Raw genomic sequence first — 24,465 nt, forward strand, 5'->3', positions numbered from 1 at the left:
GTATGCGACTTCACCGCTTTCAGGACCGACTGACTATCGACATATATAGTCACCGGTCCCGTGATGTCGGCATTAAGCGCTTTTACTATCTCGGCCGCTTTCGTGATTGCGAGAATCTCTGCTTGAAAAACGCTACAGTTATTGTTGAGTTTATATGAGTTGTGTATACCTAATTCCCTACAGTAAACGCCAGTGCCTTCCTCCATCTTAGACCCGTCTGTGAAGATTGACAGACCTGGCAGAGGTATGGAGCCACTAGTTCAGGATTCCTTACTAGGAAATTCAACTTTGATGTCATTAAAGTCCCTATGGGGGGAATATAGTCACTGATATGACTATCCCCCCTAAAGAGATCAGTTTTTTCAGCAGCATCTTTTTGTTAACCCCCTGCCACCAAACAAGACAACCATAAGTAAGTATGGGTTAGACGTATACAGCCAGCGTATAATTGCGGGTCTCAATCCCCAACTCTTGCCTATGGAGTTCCTGCATGAATAAAGTGCCTGCAATCCCATCTTAGAGCGTTCCTCAACATTCCTATTCCACAGTAGTTTGCGGTCTAGCATAGTGCCAAGATATTTAGCTTCATCAGAAAGGGTTAAAGTCACTCCTCCAAGTTATGGCAGACGGTAACTAGGAATTTTGCGCTTCCTAGTGAAGAGCACATAGGCTACCACCTTTGTCCTGAGATGATTGAATTTCATAACCAGCAAGACAACATCATCGGCATAGGCTACCACCTTTGTCCTGAGATGATTGAATTTCATAAGTATCTCATTTATCACCAGAAGCCACAAAAGGGGGGAATGTACTCCTCCCTGTGGTGTGCCTCTGTTGACAGATTTCCTCACGGAACTCTCTCCTAAGGATGAGTTGATAATTCTGCTTTCCAGCATTCTATCAATCCATTCCGTAAGGAGTGAGGGGATACCTATGCTTAAGAGAACAGAATGGATGGCTTCTCATTGTTGAAAGCTCCCTCGATATCGAGGAATGCTGCCAACGTGTAGCCGGAGGACTCCATGTTCTTCTCGATGCATCCAACCACCTCATGCAGAGCTGTATCCACTTATCTGCCTTTGATGTAAGCATGCTGGGATTTACTAAGTTTACTATGGTCAATGGTATTTCTAATTTCTGAGTCTAGTAACCTTTCTAAAATCTTGAGTAGAATGGAAGAAAAGCTAATCGGTCTATAATCTTTTTTGTTGAAAACTGTTTATCGCCCATATCAGTTTTGGGTATCTTATAGTATCTTCTATCAACTTCTCCTCCTCCCTCGTCCGAACTGTATGCTGATGCACACACTGCGGATCCTCCCTATAGTCCTTGCAACCAGGAAAGTGGGTTGATGATAGAAGATCAAGAGTCTCACTACCAGAGTTTGTCCACGTACCATCACTTCGCTTAATACTCCCTATGGATTTTGGATCCTTAGATAGTACTCTGCGGAATCTGGCCGCTTCGTTGACTCTTTCGATCGACTCACTATAGCAGACCCAAGACTCACGTTTAACTTTTTTGATTTCGCCTTTGTACCTATTGAATTGAATTGTCTTTTATAAACATCTCAATCTGCACTTGCAAGGTTTTGTGACCACCATACCGGCTGAGATTTCTTCCCAGGGTATGTGAGGTGACAAGAAGCCTCATAGCTCTTCAGAAGAGTGGCCGTGACATTGTTCACAGCTAATTCAACATCCTCAATCGTTTTATGATCATTACGATCCCGAAAAGAGACTGCTGTTTTAGCTTTGAATTTGTCCCAGTTCGTTTTCCGAGGATTCCTATAAGGTTTCTGTTTACCTCTAGAGGTAGGAATCTGGAAGGATATGAGTCTAGGGTCCGAAAAGGAGCATTTCTCAGACACCTCCCAGTTTATCACCCCAGAGTCGTCCATATTTGTGAGGGTTATGTCGATGACTTCACCTCTGACCCTATTTACAAATTCTAAGATTATAGCTAAGTATAAACTCGAAAATGGACTCACCTCTTGTCTTTGTGTTGCTGCTTCCCCAATGGAAGTGATGTGCGTTGGCGTCACATCCGATGACGATGTCACCAACTATGCCCATCTCCTCCAGTAGGCGGCATACCACTATACCGGGCGGGTCAGGAGCCTCGTAGGGAAGATAGACGGCAGAGACTATCAGGGGCTTCGAGGTACATCTATCCAGTCTTGCTGTCGTCATATCTCCATTGCTGAAATTGGAAAGAAGCATTAAATTTAGCTCTTCTTTAGCAAGAATACACGTTCTCACCTTCTCTCCATTGGAGGTGGACAAAAGCGTGTACTTTTTGTCGCCCAATGCCTTTGTACAGATAAGGTTCCTGAGTGAGCGCCACTTCTGTATTTGAGGAAGAGAGGGTGAGTAGCAGTTCAGCAGCAGCTGCTCTACAGTGATGCAGATTAACCTTGATCATGTTAAGCGCTTGCAGCTGCCTGCTTATTGTTTTGGAAATGGGTGGCGGAAACAAAGCTTCCCCATTCCATAAACAAACTCACCTTTGTTCTTCCTCAAATATTCTTCTCCCGCAGAATCGGTAGCGAAATTCGCGACTACACCGCCGTTCCTTTCAAATGAGGCGAGGATTCTCCACCTCCTCATCTGAAGGCCGTCGTTCTGCTTCTCCAATAACCTCAGTGTCTTCTCCAGCCCCTTGGAAGGTTTTGGGATAAACACCGAGGTTACCATACCGCTCGGTATCTCTCGGACCGCCACAGCTCCCAGACGACTACCCTCCCAAAGAAGGTCCAGGTTGTTGATTGTCTTCTTAAGGAAATCTGAAGTCTCCTTAGTGCGACAATCAACAACCTTAACCCCTTTGTATGAGGAGGTCAGGCCGAACCGCAGGCCCTTTCGATCAACCTCGTCGGATATGCGGACTGAATCAAAGGTATTGATTGTTGATTCAGTAGTTGCCTGTAAAATGTTTTTGTGTGGTATGATATGTCCGGTGTCTATCCACTCGTCCATTGCCTTAAGACTTAGAGCTACAACCGCCGCTTCATGTTTTATTTGGATGTCTATTGTATATATATTGTTACGAATATAACTTTAGATTTAAGTTAATTTAGATGATCGCTTAATTCCTCTTTCTTTGTTACCCCCTCGCCTGTATATGTGTTGTTATTGTTTACTCACTGTAAGGTTTTATGTGTTTGTTGCATTTGAATTTGAATCTAGGTGTTACCAGATCGTAGAAACTTCTGTAGCGACAGGCGAGGCTCATATAAATAGGGGAAATGGAAAGGCAGTCAGTCAGTTGTGAATCAACAATTGAAACCGTCGAGTAAAGTGCAAAGTAAAGTTGTGTGAATAAAATCATTGTAATAATCGTAATCTGAAAGAACCCGCGTTTTATTTAGTACGAACTGTATTGGGAAATAAAACAACGTCTACACGGGATTAAGTAAAATCCAACAACGTAACAATTGGTGTCAGAAGTGGGATTACGATAATACTACGATGAAATTTAAGGATCTACGAGTGGAAGACTTGAAAAAGGAGCTCAATAAATTGGAATTGTCCTCTTCTGGCAACAAGGCTGAGCTACAAAAACGTCTGTTGGATGAGTTCGAGCGCCGTGGTATGAACATCGATACATATGAGTTTGACAGTAAGAATGAAGTGGATTTATCGGAAATGGGCGAATCCAACGGTGGGGAAGTCTCGTCAGTAGCTGCCAGGGTTGACGATTTCAGAGACATGCTGGCTAAAATGTTTGAGGAAAATTCCAGAATGTTAGTAGAAAACACGAGACGAATGTTCGAACAGAATTCCAGGAAGTTAGATGAAAATTCGAGAATAATGAACGACTCGAGAACATTACAGAATTTATTGGAAGGAGAGTGGAAACCGTGGAGGTCCAAATTAAAGAGTTGGATAAGAAAGTGCAGTCGGTTGAGGAGAAGATTCTCTCTGTGGATGAGAAATTTCTGGTCCACGACCAAAGGTTTACGAATCTGGAGAAGAAAATGTCGGAACTGGAAATCAAAGGTGGTCCGGTGCGAGTTCCTGATAACACACTAAAAATCAAAATGTTTTCAAGTTTTCAAATTACAGTTCGAGGCAGTGGCTTCTAGAAATTCGTGGAACGACAGCGACAAAGCGGTTGCACTACTTCTGGCATTGAAGGGCAGTGCTGCTGATGTTATGCAGAGTATTCCTGTCGCTTCTAGAAACAACTATGAAGATGTTATTGCTGCACTGGAACGTAAGTACGGTGGCGAACATAAACAAAACATCTACCTTATGGAATTAAGGGGAAGAGTACAGAGGGCAAACGAGACGTTACAAGACTTTGCAGCTGAGGTGGAACGTTTGGTGCTAATGACGTATCCAGGAGAGAATCACCCATTGGCGGACCGTATGGAAATCGAAACCTTTGTGAATGGCATACGTGATCCTGAGATTAAGTGTGCAACATATGCGTCACCAAAAGCGTCATTTGCCGAAACTGTGTCGTTTGCCCTTGCCCAAGAGATGGCAAGAATAATTGTTAAGCCCGAGACCCACAAGATTCGCAAACTGGAGACCGAATGTTGCGAACACAAATCTCTCGTTAACTTGATCAAGGACGCCATGAGGCGGGTAATAGAAGAAACAAAGTTAGTAGGGATGACTAAGCCCAGGGTTAGATGCTACAACTGCGATAAAGCAGGTCATATTGCGCGCGAATGCAGAGCTAAGCGCAAACGATCCAGGTCATCGTCACCACCTCCAACGAAAGATGGTAGAAGAATCACTCAACAGTCCACCAATGTGTCACCGTTAAACAGAATCGAGCACAGAGAAGGCGGAAAACACGGTAATGCTGATGCCCTGTCTCGTCGGCCATGCAAGGTAGAATGCAGGCATTGCTCAAAGGCTGAGAATAAAGAGAATATCGTTGATGTCCGACTATTGCAGTTTGAGTCGGGTGAAGATTGGTCGACGGAACAACGAAGAGATCCCATTCTGGGCAAAGTAATTTCGGCCATAGAAACGGGCAAGCGACCTAGTCGCAAAGAAATTACCTCCGAAAGCCCTCTTTTAAAATCCTATTGTGCCCAGTGGGACAGTCTACTTATAATAGATGGTTGCTTATATCGCAAATGAAAAAGTGAGGACGGTAAATCCCACCGGAACTTCATCGTCGTCCCAGACTCCAAAATAAGAGATGTCTTGTCGGGGTTTCACGATGGGCCAAGTGGGGGACATCTTGGCATAGCAAAAACCGCTGAAAAGGTAAAGCAGAGATTCTACTTGGTCGGCTGTCAAAAATCCATTGCCGACTGGATCGCCAATTGTGAAAGGTGCATAAGAGCTAAAGGTCCAACACGGAAGAGTCGAGGCTACATGCAGTAGTATAACTCAGGAGCCCCTTTTGAAAGAATAGCAATGGATGTAGCTGGACCGTTCCCAATAAGCGACTCTGGGAACCGGTATGTCTTAGTGGTCATGGATTACTTCAGTAAATGGCCAGAGGTTTATGCTATCCCAAATCAAGAAGCCAGGACAATTGTGGATGTGTTCAGCAAAAATTGGATTTGTCGCTATGGTGTTCCATCTGAGGTTCATTCCGATCAAGGTAGGAATTTTGAATCAGCAATCTTCAAGGAAATGTGTGACTCCTACGGAATCAAGAAAACCAGAACGACGCCCCTACATCCACAATCAGATGGCATGGTGGAAAGATTCAATCGCACCCTGGAAGAACATCTACGGAAAGTGGTGGACAGTGGGCAACGAGACTGGGATGAGCATATTCCAAAGTTTTTACTGGCTTATAGATCGGCCATTCATGATTCCACATCCCGGACCCCAGCCAAAGTTCTGTTCGGAAATGAATTTAAGCTACCTGGCGATTTGATATTCGGTGCTACCCCAAACGACGATGTGAACCAAGATGAAGACAGTCAAAACTCTTTTAGTAAAATCCACGATGCAGTTCGCCATCGAGGGGCAAATACCGATGGGTTTCAAGAAGGGCAAGTGGTACTATTGTTCAATGCACAACGAAAAAAAGGACTATGCCCCAAATTGCAAACGCACTGGGAAGGACCCTACAAGATTGTCACGAAAATTAATGACGTCGTATATCGCATCCAGAGGAGCGACAGTCCCAGGTCGAAGATGAAAGTTGTACATTTGGAGCGGCTGACCCCCTACGGAACGGGAACTGTGCCTATTCGGGACGAACAGGCTTAAGCGGGGGGCAATGTTACGAATATAACTTTAGAAATGCTGCAGAAAAATGCTGCTGCTGCTGTTCCACTAGCTCTGCTACCTCTTGTTTTTCGGGTTCTTCTTTCAATTTCTGCATGAGACCTCCGCATATTTCATGCACGTTCATGATTCTGTCCCATATGTTGTCCTTGAAGTACATGTCATTATTTGGAACTTGAACAATGTCGGCACTGAAACACTTATCCTTAGAGCCCTTTCGAGTTGACCATGCAATCATAGCCTGGAGCAGCCAACTGTGGCCTACAGGACATAACCAGCAGGAACACAGTTTCTTAAGGACCTTGAGGGATTTAAACCCGTCAGTTTTGCAGACGAAATTACAATACTTCTGAGAGAAAGAAATCCAAAATCACTATGTAGAGAGGCCGAAACGACGTTAAACATCATTTCTAAGTGCGCGTGGCCAAAGGGCCTTAACGGGAATCCCGACAAGACAAAAATAGGACAGTATGAAGAGCCCACGTTACATAAAATTATAATCATATCAAAAAAATTAAATATTTGGGGGTCATTCTAAATGGGAAACGGATCGACAAAGCCCACTGAATATGAAATATTTTAGGACACTCGTTATTTTAGGAAAAAAGACATAGCTAAAGAATATATTGTTACGAATATAACTTTAGATTTAAGTTAATTCAGATGAATTCCGTTAATTTAAGAATTTGAATTGTAACGTAAATTTCTACTGCGCAGCTTATTCGAATAACTTCACAACAACAACTACTGTATAGATTTGTCTACATCCTTCCATTTCCTCTTTCATGGTCTATTTTTTGTTGACGTACAATTCTTGTTAAACGTCATCATTGATGATCGCTTAATTCCTCTTTCTTTGTTACCCCCTCGCCTGTATATGTGTTGTTATTGTTTACTCACTGTAAGGTTGTATGTGTTTGTTGCATTTGTAGATTGTTCGTAATCTAGGTGTTACCAGATCGTCTAGAAACTTCTGTAGCGACAGGCGAGGCTCATATAAATAGGGGAAATGGAAAGGCAGTCAGTCAGTTGTGAATCAGATCGCGAATTGAAACCGTCGAGTAAAGTGCAAAGTAAAGTTGTGTGAATAAAATCATTGTAATAATCGTAATCTGAAAGAACCCGCGTTTTATTTAGTACGAACTGTATTGGGAAATAAAACAACGTCTACACGGGATTAAGTAAAATCCAACAACGTAACAATTGGTGTCAGAAGTGGGATTACGATAATACTACGATGAAGTTTAAGGATCTACGAGTGGAAGACTTGAAAAAGGAGCTCAATAAATTGGAACTGTCCTCTTCTGGCAACAAGGCTGAGCTACAAAAACGTCTGTTGGATGAGTTCGAAGACAGTAAAAACTCTTTTAGTAAAGTCCACGATGCAGTCCGACATCGAATAAAAATGGTTAGCAACCGCATGAAGGCAAGGTACGATCGAGCGGCAAATACCGATGGGTTTCAAGAAGGGCAACTGGTACTATTGTTAAATCCACAACGAAAAAAAGGACTATGCCCCAAATTGCAAACGCACTGGGAAGGACCCTACAAGATTGTCACGAAAATAAATGACGTCGTTTATCGCATCCAGAGGAGCTACAGTCCCAGGTCGAAGATGAAAGTTGTACATTTGGAGCGGCTGACCCCCTACGGAACGTGAACTGTGCCTATTCGGGACGAACAGGCTTAAGCGGGGGGCAATGTTACGAATATAACTTTAGATTTAAGTTAATTTAGATGAATTCCGTTAATTTAAGAATTTGAATTGTAACGTAAATTTCTACTACGCACTTTATTTGAATAACTTCACAACAACAACTACTGTATAGATTTTTCTACATCCTTCCATTTCCTCTTTCATGGTCTATTTTGTTGTTGACGTACAATTCTTGTTAAACGTCATCATTCCTCTTTCTTTGTTACCCCCTCGCCTGTATATGTGTTGTTATTGTTTACTCACTGTAAGGTTGTATGTGTTTGTTGCATTTGTAGATTGTTCGTAATCTAGGTGTTACCAGATCGTCTAGAAACTTCTGTAGCGACAGGCGAGGCTCATATAAATAGGGGAAATGGAAAGGCAGTCAGTCAGTTGTGAATCAGATCGCGAATTGAAACCGTCGAGTAAAGTAAAGTGCAAAGTAAAGTTGTGTGAATAAAATCATTGTAATAATCGTAATCTGAAAGAACCCGCGTTTTATTTAGTACGAACTGTATTGGGAAATAAAACAACGTCTACACGGGATTAAGTAAAATCCAACAACGTAACAATATATATATATATATAATATTGTCTTTAAGGCCTTAGTTGGTGTTGTACGCCTTGTTCCACATATACCTATGCAACACGCTCTTTGAACTTTCTGCAACGCTTTTACGGTACATTTTAAATCCACTGCGGTCCACCAGACAACAGACGCGTATGTTAGATCCAGTGTATAATTTTTGGATTGAAACCCCATTTAGAGCCTACGGCTCTTCTACAGAAAGACCAGCTTCTATGAGCCTTGTCAGCCCTTTGCTGAAAGTGGTCTTTCCATTCCATTTAAGTTTCTTGTCTAGAACTACTCCCAGGTACTTAACTTTGTTTGATATGGCTATCGTTTTGTTTTGGAAGATGGTCTCTTCATACTGACCTATTTTTGTCTATTTAGAGAAAAGACATATCTCCGTTTTGTCCGAATTTACTGAGTTATTTAGGCTCTGCACCGTAACTTTATTTCTTTTTCCATCTTTTGTTTTTGGTCCGCGGGGACAGAAGCCCTGGAGGTGAAAGATCAAACATTCTGATGTTCCTGATGGAGTTATCATGGGCGCCATCAAAAATAAGTCGACAGAGTGGTCTATGATCCCAAACGACCCGAGTCTTTCTCGGCCAACGTCTGTCACCTCTGCCCATTGTGTAGAAGCAATGGGGCTGGCATATTTGACTCCACCTTCTCTCATCTTTTCATCCCTGGGAACCGAAAAAAGTTCATTGTATTTCCCGGCTCCCTTTTCTTACACAACTTGCATACACGCAATATTACAACAACACAAGTTATGAAATAAATAAAAAAGGATTTCGGATGGATTTTTTTCTTCGAATTCAAATATTCACAAAATTATTTATTAATAATTGACAATATTTTTTGACATATTTTATCATATATAATAGTCAGGCGAAATTAAACCAATTTTGACATAAAATGTAGATATCATGTGGGCTTACTGGATGACCTATTATATGGACCTTGGTACATATGTGAATACTGTACATGTCGTGTGAAATCTGTAAAAACGACATGACTATACATATGTGATCCGTAGTCGAGCACAAAAGACGACTTCTACACTTTTTAATTTTTGGCTCTGACTAAAACGTCGATTTTTTAACTTTTAGATTTTTTCGTTTAGGGACCGTTCTATTTCTGTATGTCTGCTTTTCCACAGGCAGATTTTTATTTGGAAAATTTTTTGTTTTCTCTTTTTAAATTTTTGCTTGCTTTTCCATTAGCAAATTTTTCTTTGCCAAATTTGCGAATCAAAATACAAAAGAAAGGAAATAAAAGTCAAAAGTGTTTGCATTTTAAAGATTTTTTTTAATATTCTATTTATTTTTTATATATTTTGTTTTTGCAAAATAGTCAGGCTTAATCCCAGTTTGTTGTTTTTTATAAAAAACAACTATTTATTAGTGGGGAATGTATGGCATTGTCTGCCGAGGGGTAAGGCAGGGAAGACTATAGTTTCGGATCTCGCCACTGATCCTCATCAGTTCCCTTAGTTTTTTGTTGGGATATTCTCCCCAGAAGCTATTAACAGCTTCTTTACAAAAAACCTTTCAAACCCAAATGTCTCTTGTGACAATTCGAAGTTCTTACGTTACCAGCGATACGACCCCAATGAGAAGTTCGTTTCGTTGGCGCCTGACTTCGTGGTCAACAAGGCATTTACAGACAACTACAATACATTTCCCACTGCTATGTGTCGTCACTTTGTGACGAATGCACATAACGTTGTTGTTGGTATTGCTAGTTAAAGCAATAAACCAAACAGTATGACCGTGCCTCGTCTACAACTTCAGTAGTGTTTGGCGGGTTATTTGGGATACCATTTGTATTTTGTTTTTGCAAAATAGTCAGGCTTAATCCCAGTTTGTTGTTTTTTATAAAAAACAACTATTTATTAGTGGGGAATGTATGGCATTGTCCGCCGAGGGGTAAGGCAGGGAAGACTATAGTTTCGGATCTCGCCACTGATCCTCATCAGTTCTCTTAGTTTTTTGTTGGGATATTCTCCCCAGAAGCTATTAACAGCTTCTTTACAAAAAACCTTTCAAACCCAAATGTCTCTTGTGACAATTCGAAGTTCTTACGTTACCAGCGATACGACCCCAATGAGAAGTTCGTTTCGTTGGCGCCTGACTTCGTGGTCAACAAGGCATTTACAGACAACTACAATACATTTCCCACTGCTATGTGTCGTCACTTTGTGACGAATGCACATAACGTTGTTGTTGGTATTGCTAGTTAAAGCAATAAACCAAACAGTATGACCGTGCCTCGTCTACAACTTCAGTAGTGTTTGGCGGGTTATTTGGGATACCATTTGTATTTTGTTTTTGCAAAATAGTCAGGCTTAATCCCAGTTTGTTGTTTTTTATAAAAAACAACTATGTAAATGCCTGTAAATGCCTTGTTGACCACGAAGTCAGGCGCCAACGAAACGAACTTCTCATTGGGGTCGTATCGCTGGTAACGTAAGAACTTCGAATTGTCACAAGAGACATTTGGGTTTGAAAGGTTTTTTGTAAAGAAGCTGTTAATAGCTTCTGGGGAGAATATCCCAACAAAAAACTAAGGGAACTGATGAGGATCAGTGGCGAGATCCGAAACTATAGTCTTCCCTGCCTTACCCCTCGGCGGACAATGCCATACATTCCCCACTAATAAATAGTTGTTTTTTATAAAAAAACAACAAACTGGGATTAAGCCTGACTATTTTGCAAAAACAAAATACAAATGGTATCCCAAATAACCCGCCAAACACTACTGAAGTTGTAGACGAGGCACGGTCATACTGTTTGGTTTATTGCTTTAACTAGCAATACCAACAACAACGTTATGTGCATTCGTCACAAAGTGACGACACATAGCAGTGGGAAATGTATTGTAGTTGTCTGTAAATGCCTTGTTGACCACGAAGTCAGGCGCCAACGAAACGAACTTCTCATTGGGGTCGTATCGCTGGTAACGTAAGAACTTCGAATTGTCACAAGAGACATTTGGGTTTGAAAGGTTTTTTGTAAAGAAGCTGTTAATAGCTTCTGGGGAGAATATCCCAACAAAAAACTAAGGGAACTGATGAGGATCAGTGGCGAGATCCGAAACTATAGTCTTCCCTGCCTTACACCTCGGCGGACAATGCCATACATTCCCCACTAATAAATAGTTGTTTTTTATAAAAAACAACAAACTGGGATTAAGCCTGACTATTTTGCAAAAACAAAATACAAATGGTATCCCAAATAACCCGCCAAACACTACTGAAGTTGTAGACGAGGCACGGTCATACTGTTTGGTTTATTGCTTTAACTAGCAATACCAACAACAACGTTATGTGCATTCGTCACAAAGTGAAGACACGTAGCAGTGGGAAATGTATTGTAGTTGTCTGTAAATGCCTTGTTGACCACGAAGTCAGGCGCCAACGAAACGAACTTCTCATTGGGGTCGTATCGCTGGTAACGTAAGAACTTCGAATTGTCACAAGAGACATTTGGGTTTGAAAGGTTTTTTGTAAAGAAGCTGTTAATAGCTTCTGGGGAGAATATCCCAACAAAAAACTAAGGGAACTGATGAGGATCAGTGGCGAGATCCGAAACTATAGTCTTCCCTGCCTTACCCCTCGGCGGACAATGCCATACATTCCCCACTAATAAATAGTTGTTTTTTATAAAAAACAACAAACTGGGATTAAGCCTGACTATTTTACAAAAACAAAATACAAATGGTATCCCAAATAACCCGCCAAACACTATTTTTTATATATTTTATTATATAAATTGCAAAAATTAAAAATTAAATTTCACTTGCACAAATTAAAGCAATAGGTTTGTAAACAAAAGCCGGCTGTGTGTCAGTAAAGCGAATAGGTTCAAAAGGAAATGTCAACAAAATTGTTTTAAACGAACAGAGCAAAGCAGAATTTGCGTGTACGGCAAATTCTGAACAGGCAAATTTTTGTTTTTCTTTCTCGCACCCCTCTCGCCTACAAACTCAGTATTTGCCAAATAAAAATTTGCCTGTGGAAAAGCAGACTATGTTTTTTTCATATGCAGGCTAGGGATTCGTAGTTGAGCACAAAAGTCGACTTTTAGACTTTTTAATTGTTGCCTCTGACTAAAAATTTAATTTTTAGACTTTTCGATTTTTGTCGTCTTTTCGATCTTTCGACTTTGTCAAAAGATCGTAGTTGAGCACAAAAGTCGACTTTTAGACTTTTTGATTGTTGCCTCTGACTAAAAATTCAATTTTTAGACTTTTCGATTTTTGTCGACTTTTCGATCTTTCGACTTTGTCAAACCCATGATGCAATAATAAGGTGATGTATCAAAACAAAAACATTTATTTTTGTCTCGAATATCTGTCAACTTTTTCCACATAATATTTAACATGGTTAGCAACATTGCACATCGAATACAAGTATAAATTATCCACTTTGACAGTTAATCGAGACATCAGCTGCGCTAAATGGACTACCTATTTATTGTGCCATGGTCAAACCTATTCAAAATCGATTTCGACTTTTACCGACTAATTCTGTGAATTCTGGAATCTTTAATTATTGACAATTTTGGCTTTGTGATAATAAATCAATTATTTATGAATAAAATCGAAAATCGATCTTGAAAAGTCGACTTTACGATTTTCTCATAGATCAAAAGTCGACTTCGACTTTTAGTCTTTTCAATACAAAAAGTCCATTAATCGAAAGTTAGTTTACTTACCCGCGTTTTTCTCTAAACATTTTTTTGCGAATGGCGGGCACGATAACTCAAAAACTAATAATCCAATCGGTTCCAAATTTTGCAACGTTTCTCTGAGAGTGTATAGCTCTCGTATGAACTAGGATAAAGCCAATCGGTGAAGATCTTCCTTATTTTTTAACTTGGTTTTTGGTAAAAAATCAGCGATTTTCCAAAAAAAAAATTTTTCAAAGGTCCACCATTTTGTTTATTTTAGAGCGAAGTCAATAATCCTAGTTCATACGAGAGCCAGACATGTACTCTTTCTAACACCGTTGGAGTTATCATGCCCGCCATCAAAAATAAGGACTTTTCTTTAATTACAAAAAACAACAACAAAACAATAACAAAAATTTTTTGTAAATTATTTTTCTTCTCTTTTAAATCTTTAAATATATATGTGCAAAGTTACAAACCTTAACAAGCTTTGGTATTGATTTACCAGCCCATTGAAAATGTTGAAAAATTAAAATCGAGAATGGGTGGGGTTCCCTTATGCGTATAAAAATATTCAACTTCCACACTATGGCAAAATGGTTCTATTTTCAACAGAAGAAAAAAACAAATCTACATTCTGTCATAGTTGAATTTTTTCAACTTTGAAAATTCGTACGTCGAGGTATTTCGGTAACAATTATATAAGTACATGTGTTCTACTTTTGTGATGAAAAACGTCGAACGAGCTAGTTGAATTTTAGTTAGGGCTGTAAGGGCTCGTGTAACAATAACTTAAGGAAACCGGAACGGTGTTAGAAATGTAACATGTGGTCTGTTTCCGTAAATTAATAAAGTGACAGACCTTTGAAAATTATTATTTTTAACCACAAAATTAGTTAAAGAGGGAAAATATTAACCGATTGGATTTATCCTAGCTCATACATTCACTGAGAAACGCTTTAAATTTGGAATTGACGAGCATAAGGAGGGCTATTGTATTGTCATTCTTGGGGACATGATGCAATAATAAAGTGATGTATCAAAACAAATACCATTTATTTCTATCTTGGCCATCTTTCAAATATTTCCTTATAAAATTTCACATGGTTTGCAACATTGACATCGAATTTAAGTAGAAAATACCCATTTTGACAGTTAATCTAGACATCAGCTGCGCTAAATGGACTACCTATTTATTGTGCCATGTTTGGGAAGTTGCTGTCTTGTTATCAGTTCGAGGTGATTGACTTTATATTTATTGGCGGCTATCGCCCGGCGTGTTTGTTTTGCAATTTCGCATTCAGTGTTTGGTAGACATAAACGTCGAAGATGGAAGGTATTTATTTTGTTCTTATATTACCAATGCATTTCTATAAAAAATCATAAATTGTTTTTCGCTATTTTACAAACAAAATTAAAAACATCCATAATTCGAAAATTAAAAATTTTATATTTCAGATATACCTGATGACATGTGGTCGCCATTTAAACAGCTCTATAAAGTTATAGAACAGACCGTAATTAACCCAAACGAAGCAGCTATATCAAATTTGGAAGTATGTCTAAAACGCCACAAGCAGATTTTTGTAAACTTACTGCGAAATCCGGTAATGAATACAATATGTATATTATTTACCTTTACACTAAAAATTCAATTGTCTTTAGCCCAAGAGTGAAGCCAACCGGTCCCAACTTAGAGCTTATGTTACTCAAGGGGTTCCCATTCATGCAAGTGGTAGAGCTTTGCCTATATCGAAGGATCTTATAGAAGAAGCTATGATTATTTCCGACATGTTTGATCTGGACGAGTTTCTGGCACTTGAATTGCTATGCACAGCTCAACATCAAATGATACATTATCCTAGACTCCCCCGGGGCTTAGTAGCAATACTTTTGTACTATGATGGTCGAAAAGCTGTTGCTAATTCTATTCGAGATCTTTTTCAAATTACAAGTGGTATATCATGGGTTCCAGAATCTCCAACGAAATTAGTTCAATTGGTTTCGTCGTTTTCGCAAACATTAGTAGATGATTCTAATATATTAGATAGAATCGTAGATCTACTAAATGAATTGGATATTGTCAAAGAGGTAATTTATAATATATATATATATAAAGTATTTAACGCTAATTTAGTGTTCATATACATTTTTTTTGAGTTAAAACGAAAATCTTAAAATTTGAGCGCATATAAATGAGATGCTTATGTCCGACGTGCATATAAGCGTAAAATGCTGTCTATACCTATGTTGTTATTGAAAAGTTTCTTCCTGCAATTTTTTCTGGTAGTCTATTGTTCTTGATTGTCGTAAACTAATTACTGAATTCCAGTTTAAGAAAATTAACTTGGGCGTGAACTGAGTGATATACACCTTCGGGTTTAAAGTAATGAAGTCAAAACTATTAAAATCAAAATCCGACAAACAAATTATTAAAAAAATATCGCGAAACCCCATTTTTCTGGCTTCGAAAACTTTATGGTCCATTAATATTTATCTAGGAACCAATATATGCGATGAAAATAGTAATAAGGAGGTCAGATTCAAAGATATGAACAGTTCTAAAACAACAGAAAGTACAAAACAGTACATGAAGTTGGGACAAAACGTCATTCTTCGTTAAATCCTATTGCCTTTTGAAAAACTGTGGTAGCTAGTGACGAATACGCATTCAATATTTTATATCCGATTAACTCCATCAGTTACGAAAAAAATGCAGCAGAGAATAATAAACTGGTCAATCTATTTTCGAAATAAGTTTTATTTATATTGCCACAAAACCGTTCATATCTTTGAATCTGACCTTATTGCTATTTTCATCGCACATTTTGGTTCCATTGCATATACTAATGGACCGTAAAGTTTTCGAAGTCAGAAAAATGGGGTTTCGTGATATTTTTTCTAATAATTTGTTTTGATTTTAATTTTTTTTAAGGTCTTGTCCTCGCGTTTTATTTTGTAAAACAGCCTTTTTATTATTTTAAGTATATTTGGGATGTTTCGAAGCCTCGGTGACAATATTTATTATTACAATGACTATATTTATTATTTATTATTAAAAAATATTAAATGAAATATTGCTGGAGAATGTATTGAACGAAAAATGTCGTGGTTTATTGGAATCGCCAAATCGCTTATAGTATGTTTTTACCCGCAATGGTAACTATAAAAAGACAAAGCGTGTGCTATGTAATGATTTTTTTCTAAAATAATAATGAAAAGCAAAATACTTTTTTTTTGATAATCATTTTTGGGTTGGTATAGATTTTGGCCGATATCTTCGAGACCAATAGGTCTTTCGCAGTGATTCTTGCTGAAATAATGTCAAAATATGTCCACAAACATATCCCATCACACATAATTTATTTTACAGCTTTAGTATGCTGGCTTTAGGCGTATATCATGGTACAATTATAAAAGGTAACAGCAAAACCCAGCTGATTTGATTCCAACGTAATACTAGTGACAATATGAATATGACAAATTATGTTTTTAAAAATCACCCAACAAAAAAATTGGGAACACATACAATTCGAAATTGTTCTTTATTAAATGTCCTCCCGTGCCTGCTGGGAAAGTTTGAGGAAGCAAATCTTTCTTCAGTGAATAACTCGCAATTCCCTGCATTTGCAAATGTGTTACACATATAAGTGGCAATGGCTCAATTATAGGAATTATGTGGAAGCGATAGAAATATAAATTTAATAGATTTTCATTCATGTTTTTCAATTTTATTTTGAGGATTCGAAAATATTACATTATCAAAATAAATATAATTTGTTGATAATTTGTTTGTTTACATTTTTTTGTCAAATGACGTTGACACTAGTATAACTTACAACAACAAATTTCCATGTGGTTGTTGTATCGTTTGTTGTACAACAATACTTGCTGTTACCTTCTATTATTATACCATGGGCGTATATATTGGAATTTTGTATTGAGGCAAAATATATTTAATATCACTTTATATCTATCCAATGGAATTGACAATTTATATCTATTGGATTTACTAGATCCGGTACAATGTAAACGTACTACAAATTGGTAACAATTTACACAGTACACCTAACATTCGGAAAATAGAAAATAAGGGTCCCAATGTGCCATACATTTTTAGATCCAATTGAAATCAATAAACAATTCTCAAAATAATAAAATATTTGAAATAAAAATTCAAAATGTTAACCTAAAGGGATGATTCGGCCTCGAAATATTTTAATGAAGAATTTGACAGTATGTTTTTGCAGTATGTGAGGATTGATCGATTTATATTCTACTAGAGGGCCCGGCAAACGTTGTCTTGCCTAACAATATTGTTGATGTATAATTTTCGGCATTTTAGGTTGGTTTTATACCCTCCATCATAAGGTGAAGTGTATATATTTTTGTAACATCTTGTTAATTATCATAGCACACATAGGGTAACATTACAAAACTGAATTTGATGTTTATGAGTGAGTTTTGTTGTTCCCTCCACGATTTAAGATATACATTTTATATTTGCACATACATTTGTACTACTCATAAGATGGCCTAGCGTTGTCCTGCCCCTGTATTCTGTAACTTTTTAACAACATTCGATAATGTCTATTTTACAACAATTTCATTTGTTAGTTTTATTGTTTTTACAATAACAAAAGAAATTTAAACAATATCGAATGTTGTTAAAAGCTACAGAATAGGCCTACTGGTGAAACACGACACCTCCCCTGTTGGCCAATTCTGGCCAATTGCTATCTTCAAACGGTACAGTTGTTGGCAGGAGAGATCAGAATTTAGCGTTTGGCCATATGAAAGCAACTCATAATAAATAATCCCATTCCAGTCCCACCAAATGCATAGCAGAACCTTCCTGGTCGTTAGTCCTGGTTTGGTCACCGTTTGAGGTGCTTCACCGCTCTTTGACCACGATCGTTTTTGCATTGGGTTATCGTATGTGATCCATTTCTCATTTCCAGTTACCATCCGTTTTTAAAAATAAGAGTATCTCATTCCGTTTGGTCAAGACTTCGCAGATGGAAATTCGATCCATTTCATTTTTTCTGTTAATTGGTGAGTCACCCAACCATTGAGCTTCTTTTTGAATCCAGCTTTGTGTGAATGGATGATGGATGATGTTACGACATGCCTGTAAAATTCGATCGTTCCACCGGTATAATGGATTTCTTTTTCCCAAATCTAATATTAGGGATACTTATTGGGCAGAAATTCTCCCTAATTAGAATTTTCCATATTGACTCAAGTATTCGGATATCCCCACCTAACGGCATCCCTTAATATTCGGTGTTTGGCTGCAATGTTATGTTCGCCCAAGCTTTCAAATATCCCCCATGTAATAGTAATCCACCTTTTTCGATACTGTGGGGGATTTGGGCACGTTTGGTTGTATATTTGGTAGAATGAATCGTACTGAAATTGTCAATATTGGTTAAATCTTTGAGGTGCCCACAATAGTCGGTACTTTAAGGAGTTCGGTATTTTAGGGAGTGCTTCAGCTGAAGAGCTGTAATGTTTTATTTTGGATGAAGAAAACCTGTTTACAAAAAATTATCAATATTGGTGCAAATTGGTCCGGGTAGCCCCATATAATGATATGCATATAATGATATACTCTTATTGTTCGGTATTTTCTCATGTGGTATTAGTATATATCCATACCCATTGTAGTATCGTATATCATTCATATCATATATCATTCCATGATATTGAAAGGGTAAAACACATTTGCGGAAACATTTCTATTCACGACCAAGTTTTGTATAGCTCCTACATACGGGTCCCGCACCATTTTCGGTTTTGTAAAGAATTTGACGGAATGGATGGATCATGGATTTGGCTTAATGCAATAAAAAGGCGCCATACATATTTCCCGTTTAATTTTCAGTATGTTGAAGTTCTTACCCCCCGTTTTCCAATCTACTACACATACTGTGTAACATAGTCCCCATATAAATGTCCCGGCCGATTTAAGGAATCTACATATTAGGAAGTACAAAAGTTCGATCTTAACAACGATTTTTCATGGCATTAAATATATCGGTAGTTGACATATTGAGGTAACATCATGAGACTCTTTGTTATAACAAATGCTTTTTATAGTTGTTCTCTTTCAATATGAACTTCATTTTCTCTGTGATACACATATGCGATTAAAGACATTGACCAACGATTATGCATATAACCACCATATAATGGTACATTTTAGGTACTTCAATAACAACATGTTCCTATGTTCCTATTATTATTATTTTCAAGAAGAATAATCTAGGGCATGTGTCTTCGAATCAGAACTCTTTTCTGAATCTTCAGATTTTCATCCTTGCATTTGTTCCAAAATGTAAGTGAATTTTATGGAAAACGTGTACATACAATGATCGCGAATTCATCTCAATTATTGTTTTGCATTCTCAGAAAAAAAGTTTCGTTACAATGCCAATTGAATAAAATAAAATATTTTGAAAATTTTCAATATTTGACAAATGAATATTTTTTTTTTCAAATATTGTTTTTCATAATATTTTTTTTCATAATATTTTTTCTTTTTTGCAAATTTTTCGCGATTTTTAAATTTTTCTCACCTTTTAAACCTTCCCTGAAGCTCTACGAATATTTTAAGACTAAGATAAGAAAAATCCGTTCAGCCGTTCTCGAGTTTTAGCGAGACTAACGAACAGCAATTCATTTTTATATATATAGATTACATCAAATCGATTGTTTGAGTAGTACTAAATATTTTTATCAAAAAATATGCCAGACACAACAGAAATAAATGCTGGAGGAAATTTTATTGAATTATATATATTTATTGTTGTTCCTAGATGGCGCTACTAACTAAAAATAGGGCTCTTGGAGACAATAAACATCAAAATCAAGTGATTGAATTGTTCGAGGACATACGTATTTCTTTAGCTATGGCACTGTTTAATTGGTCCGCTCAAAGGGGATTGCCGAAGATGAACACATTGAAATTAATTAAAAGTTTATCCCAACATAAATCTCTAGAAGCAAATGGAGAAATAGAAAACACTACCCTTGCCATGCTCATGGCTTTACTATATTCGTATGATACCAGTATTTTGCAAAAACAAGATGACAGCCATTTGATACAGAATTTGTATATTATAAAAGATCATGAATATGTACAGCATGTGTATAACGCGTTAATGAATGAATCGAATTCGGATCACAACAGCGGTATTTTAAGTTTAGTGAAGTTTTCCTTTGGATTGGCTATTTCGGGTTTACGCCATGCCTCACAATACATGCACAATCATACCACCGTAACCGACTATGACGAACAGCTGATAGATGAGGCGATTTGTTCAAACGTATTCAAATTTATTTATTGTTATGTTCTGGAAAAAGAGATGACATATCAGTAAGTTTCAATTCAATGTATTTTTATAATTGTTAACTATACTAAATATTTTCAGGAATCAATTCTTCTATAGAAGAATACATATGCTATTTACCGATTTCATTGATTTTATGCATTCGAAAGTTACTGAGCTACGCGGACGTGCTGATGAGACATCGAAAACAGTTGTGAGCTTTACAAGTCAAGGATTGGAACCGCCAACAAATTTGGATTATAATTTCGAAATGCTTTTATTATGCATTGGCAAATTTTATGCTGACGACAAGGCAGGACTTTCATTGTGTTCTGAATATTGGGGCCCACTGGAGCCCTCCACAAACTACGTAACAACAACACGATCAGTATCTCTTTTTAAATTCATACGCTTAGCAGGTGAATTATTGCCAGCAACATTGTTTGTGCCATATTTGAAAATGATTGCTGGTTTATCTAGCTGTGAAAGGTCTTCTCGAAGTACATTCAATTTACTGAAGCAATCAGCAGGGCTAACGGGAAGTAATGCTTTATCTTGGGAACACTTCTTTTCTTCGTTATCTCGATACTATACGTAAGTATTTGCAAAATGAATTATTTATTATTTTTTATGGGTGACAATAATAATGAATAATGACATTGGACTTTGCAGTCACGTAGAACAGCGAATTGGTACAGAATCTTCCCAAAATAATATGTATTTATGATTTTCAAAAAATAGCAGAAAAACTTGTTTCTATGTTCCCGATAGACTTAAAAAATTGTTCTTAATGTGATTTACACAGCATGTCATTGGCTAGTTGAACAAACACTGGTTATAAGGAACTTTTCTTATAGCGAACACATTTCCTGGTCCATAAAAACATATATTTTTCATACAAATCATTACTCTTATAGCAAACTACGGATATAACGATTTTTTATAACGAACTGTTTTTATTGTCCCATCTATCAGTTTTTTACTTTAATATTGGTATAACGAATTTGCTATAAATATATATAGGGTAAGTGCGCCAATAGTCGGCACTTTAAGGATTTTCGCATTTTAAACGTTTCACCATCCCGAGAGCTTTTTTCCACTATGCAATAACAATTTGTTTAATTAATTTGTATTAAATTTGTATTTGAATTCGAATTTGAATCTACACTAATTCAAGAGTGTACCTACAAAATTTAAACTGAAAATCTCAAGAACTTTTGAAGAGATAGCCGATTTATTGTGTCAGCATCAAGTGACGCCAAGAGTAATTCTCAATCTTTAATGTATAGCTCTCGTATGAACTAGGATAAAACCAATCGGTGAATATCTTCTTTATTTTTCAACGTGGTTTATGGGAAAAATTATGTGATTTTCCAAAAATATTTTTTTCAAAGGTCCGTCATTTTGTTATATTTTGAGCGAAGTCAATAATACTAGTTCACGAGAGCCAGTCATGTACTCGTTCTAACACCGTTGGAATTTTCGGAGTCCGATGTTCCAGTGCGGAATAAAGACTTTCCTTTAATCACCAAAAACAACTACAACAACCAAATTGTGCAAATTATTTTTCTTCTCTTTTAAATCTTCAATTATATACGTGTAAAGTTACAAATCTTAACATGCATTGGTATTCATTTACCAGCCCTATGAAAATCTTGAAAATTTAAAATCGAGAATGGGAGAGGTCCCCTTAAAGTAGATTAAATTGATAATTAGGTAAAATAGTGCCTCTGTGCCAGTAGTCGGCACATTTTTCCAATTGTCGGCATGTCATGTTCGAATAGTCGGCATGTCGTATTTTAGTTGAACAAAAAATATTTAATTAATTTTTCTGGTTTTTATTAATAAATTATCATCGGTCTTTTCCAAAAGCGTTGTATTAAAAAAATTATATAAAATAATTTTATTTTTTTGAACATGGTGCGGACTTAATGAAGTACCAATATTAATCAATTAATCAACCAATTATTTAATTTTTAACAAATGAATTTCTTGTTTTTGCTAAGCCTTTGTTTAGCCTTACCTTGATATAACGAATATCTCTATAACGAACTAATTTGCTCCGCCCCTACAAGTCCTCTATACTCGTACTTGAATGTATAATCAATAATAATCATACCTTAAAAATTATGAATATCTTATATGCGTATATACAGTTGTGTTCATAAAAATAGTAGTGCAGTTGACCAATTTACAAATGCCAAACATACAACCAAATACATACATATCGTCATCATAAATGCAAACGGACAGAAAAATTCGAAATTGACTTTTTGTTTGATTATTGGTCGTTTAGTCAAACTGCATGTTCACACAAAAAATTAGACATCTAACGTCAAAACAGCGATCTATTTAAAGAAATTCAAACGGACGTAACTACAATAGTATGTAACTACGTAACTACACTCCTGTAAAAAGATTTATCGGAAGGATCCACAAGGTGTATACTTATCTCAAGAACTCTTGAAGAGATAGCCGATTTATTGTGTCAGCATCAAGTGACGCCAAGAGTAATTCTCAATCTTTAATGTATAGCTCTCGTATGAACTAGGATAAAACCAATCGGTGAATATCTTCTTTATTTTTCAACGTGGTTTATGATAAAAATTATGTGATTTTCCAAAAATATTTTTTTCAAAGGTCCGTCATTTTGTTATATTTTGAGCGAAGTCAATAATACTAGTTCACGAGAGCTAGTCATGTACTCGTTCTAACACCGTTGGAATTTTCGGAGTCCGATTTTCCAGTGCGGAATAAACACCAAATGTGATTATTTTTAAATATGTCAATTTTTCGGCGAAATTCGGATAAAATAGCAGAATAACCCCAACATTTTTTTCTGAAATTTCTTGTATAAAATTAAAAAATAAATATGATGACATTATTTTTTCGAAGCAAAAACAAATATTATTCCTCAATACCTTGATTTGTTGTCGCTCTGATTTACAAACCGCTACACCGACTTGTGTGATTTTCATATCATTTGATTCATCATGGTGTTTAGATTATGTAGATATTTTTATATACATTTTTAGGTGTGTGAATGTCATAAATATCATGAAAATATTGACGTAATCTCCTATATTTTTATTATTTTTCTCATATTTCGCGAAGATGTACAACTTTATCGCGATTATTATAATATATGCATATTCTTACTTTACGGAGGAAGATATATATCAACGTTTTTGGTCAATATAATAAACGGCGTAATTTTAAGATTTTTTTCTTATGCCCAAAATTAAAACCTCGATAACTTTTGCGCGCATCAACCAAAAATTTGATCGCGAACGGTTTCGGATTCAGAATATTTTTCTCTATATGTGTACCAAAAATCATTGATGTGCCACAAAAACAAAAAAGCTGATTTTTTGAAAATTGAATATTAAAAAATTGGCAATATTGCCTATATATATATATATATATATATAGGGGAGAGGGGGCACCTTTGAACACATTTTTCTTTCAAGCCTAATAAAATTTTTTATTTTATAATTTTTGGTTTCTTATAAATTTTAATTAATAGGTGCATATGTATCCTATACATTGAAAATACATATGACATACTTTATTCAAACATGTCAGAAATGTATTTATTTATTAAAAAATATATACAAAAATTTTCGAAAATTAAAAAATTCAGATCAAAATTTATTAAAAAATTCAGATCAAAATTTATTAAAACTTAAAATTACATCAAAACAAAAATTAATATGATGAAAAATACAGTTAATTTTGTAGTCTTATTATCCCATTTGAAATTTTGAGAAATCGAAGGCAAAACTTAAAAACTCCGCTTTTTACTCGAATTTAATGGGCATGTTCAAAGGTGCCCCACCCGTGGCATTTTACGGAAATGTATAATAACTTTTTTTAATAAATATATATGCAAGAAATTACATTAGTTATGTTTGAAATGATTATTGGAATTCAAAAAAATTGTTTAACGAAAGAAAACTTTCACAGAATTCTTCCT

At 36.6% G+C, this 24,465-nt stretch overlaps 1 protein-coding gene across 1 annotated transcript; it reads left to right on the plus strand.

The window, feature by feature from the left end:
• Positions 1-14,606: 14,606 nt before the first annotated feature.
• LOC133335912 (nuclear pore complex protein Nup205-like) lies at positions 14,607-21,083 on the plus strand (the record flags this gene model as incomplete). Its single annotated transcript, XM_061544206.1, has 4 exons — positions 14,607-14,762; positions 14,821-15,246; positions 19,977-20,536; positions 20,592-21,083. Coding segments are annotated over 4 exons (1,634 nt in total), but the record flags the coding sequence as incomplete, so codon positions are not given.
• Between the last annotated feature and the right edge of the window lie 3,382 nt (positions 21,084-24,465).

Source organism: Musca vetustissima, unplaced genomic scaffold (assembly GCF_032173495.1).
Source record: "Musca vetustissima isolate MV318-11 ecotype Yass unplaced genomic scaffold, APGP_CSIRO_Mvet_v1 utg144764, whole genome shotgun sequence".
Taxonomy (NCBI): domain Eukaryota; kingdom Metazoa; phylum Arthropoda; class Insecta; order Diptera; family Muscidae; genus Musca; species Musca vetustissima.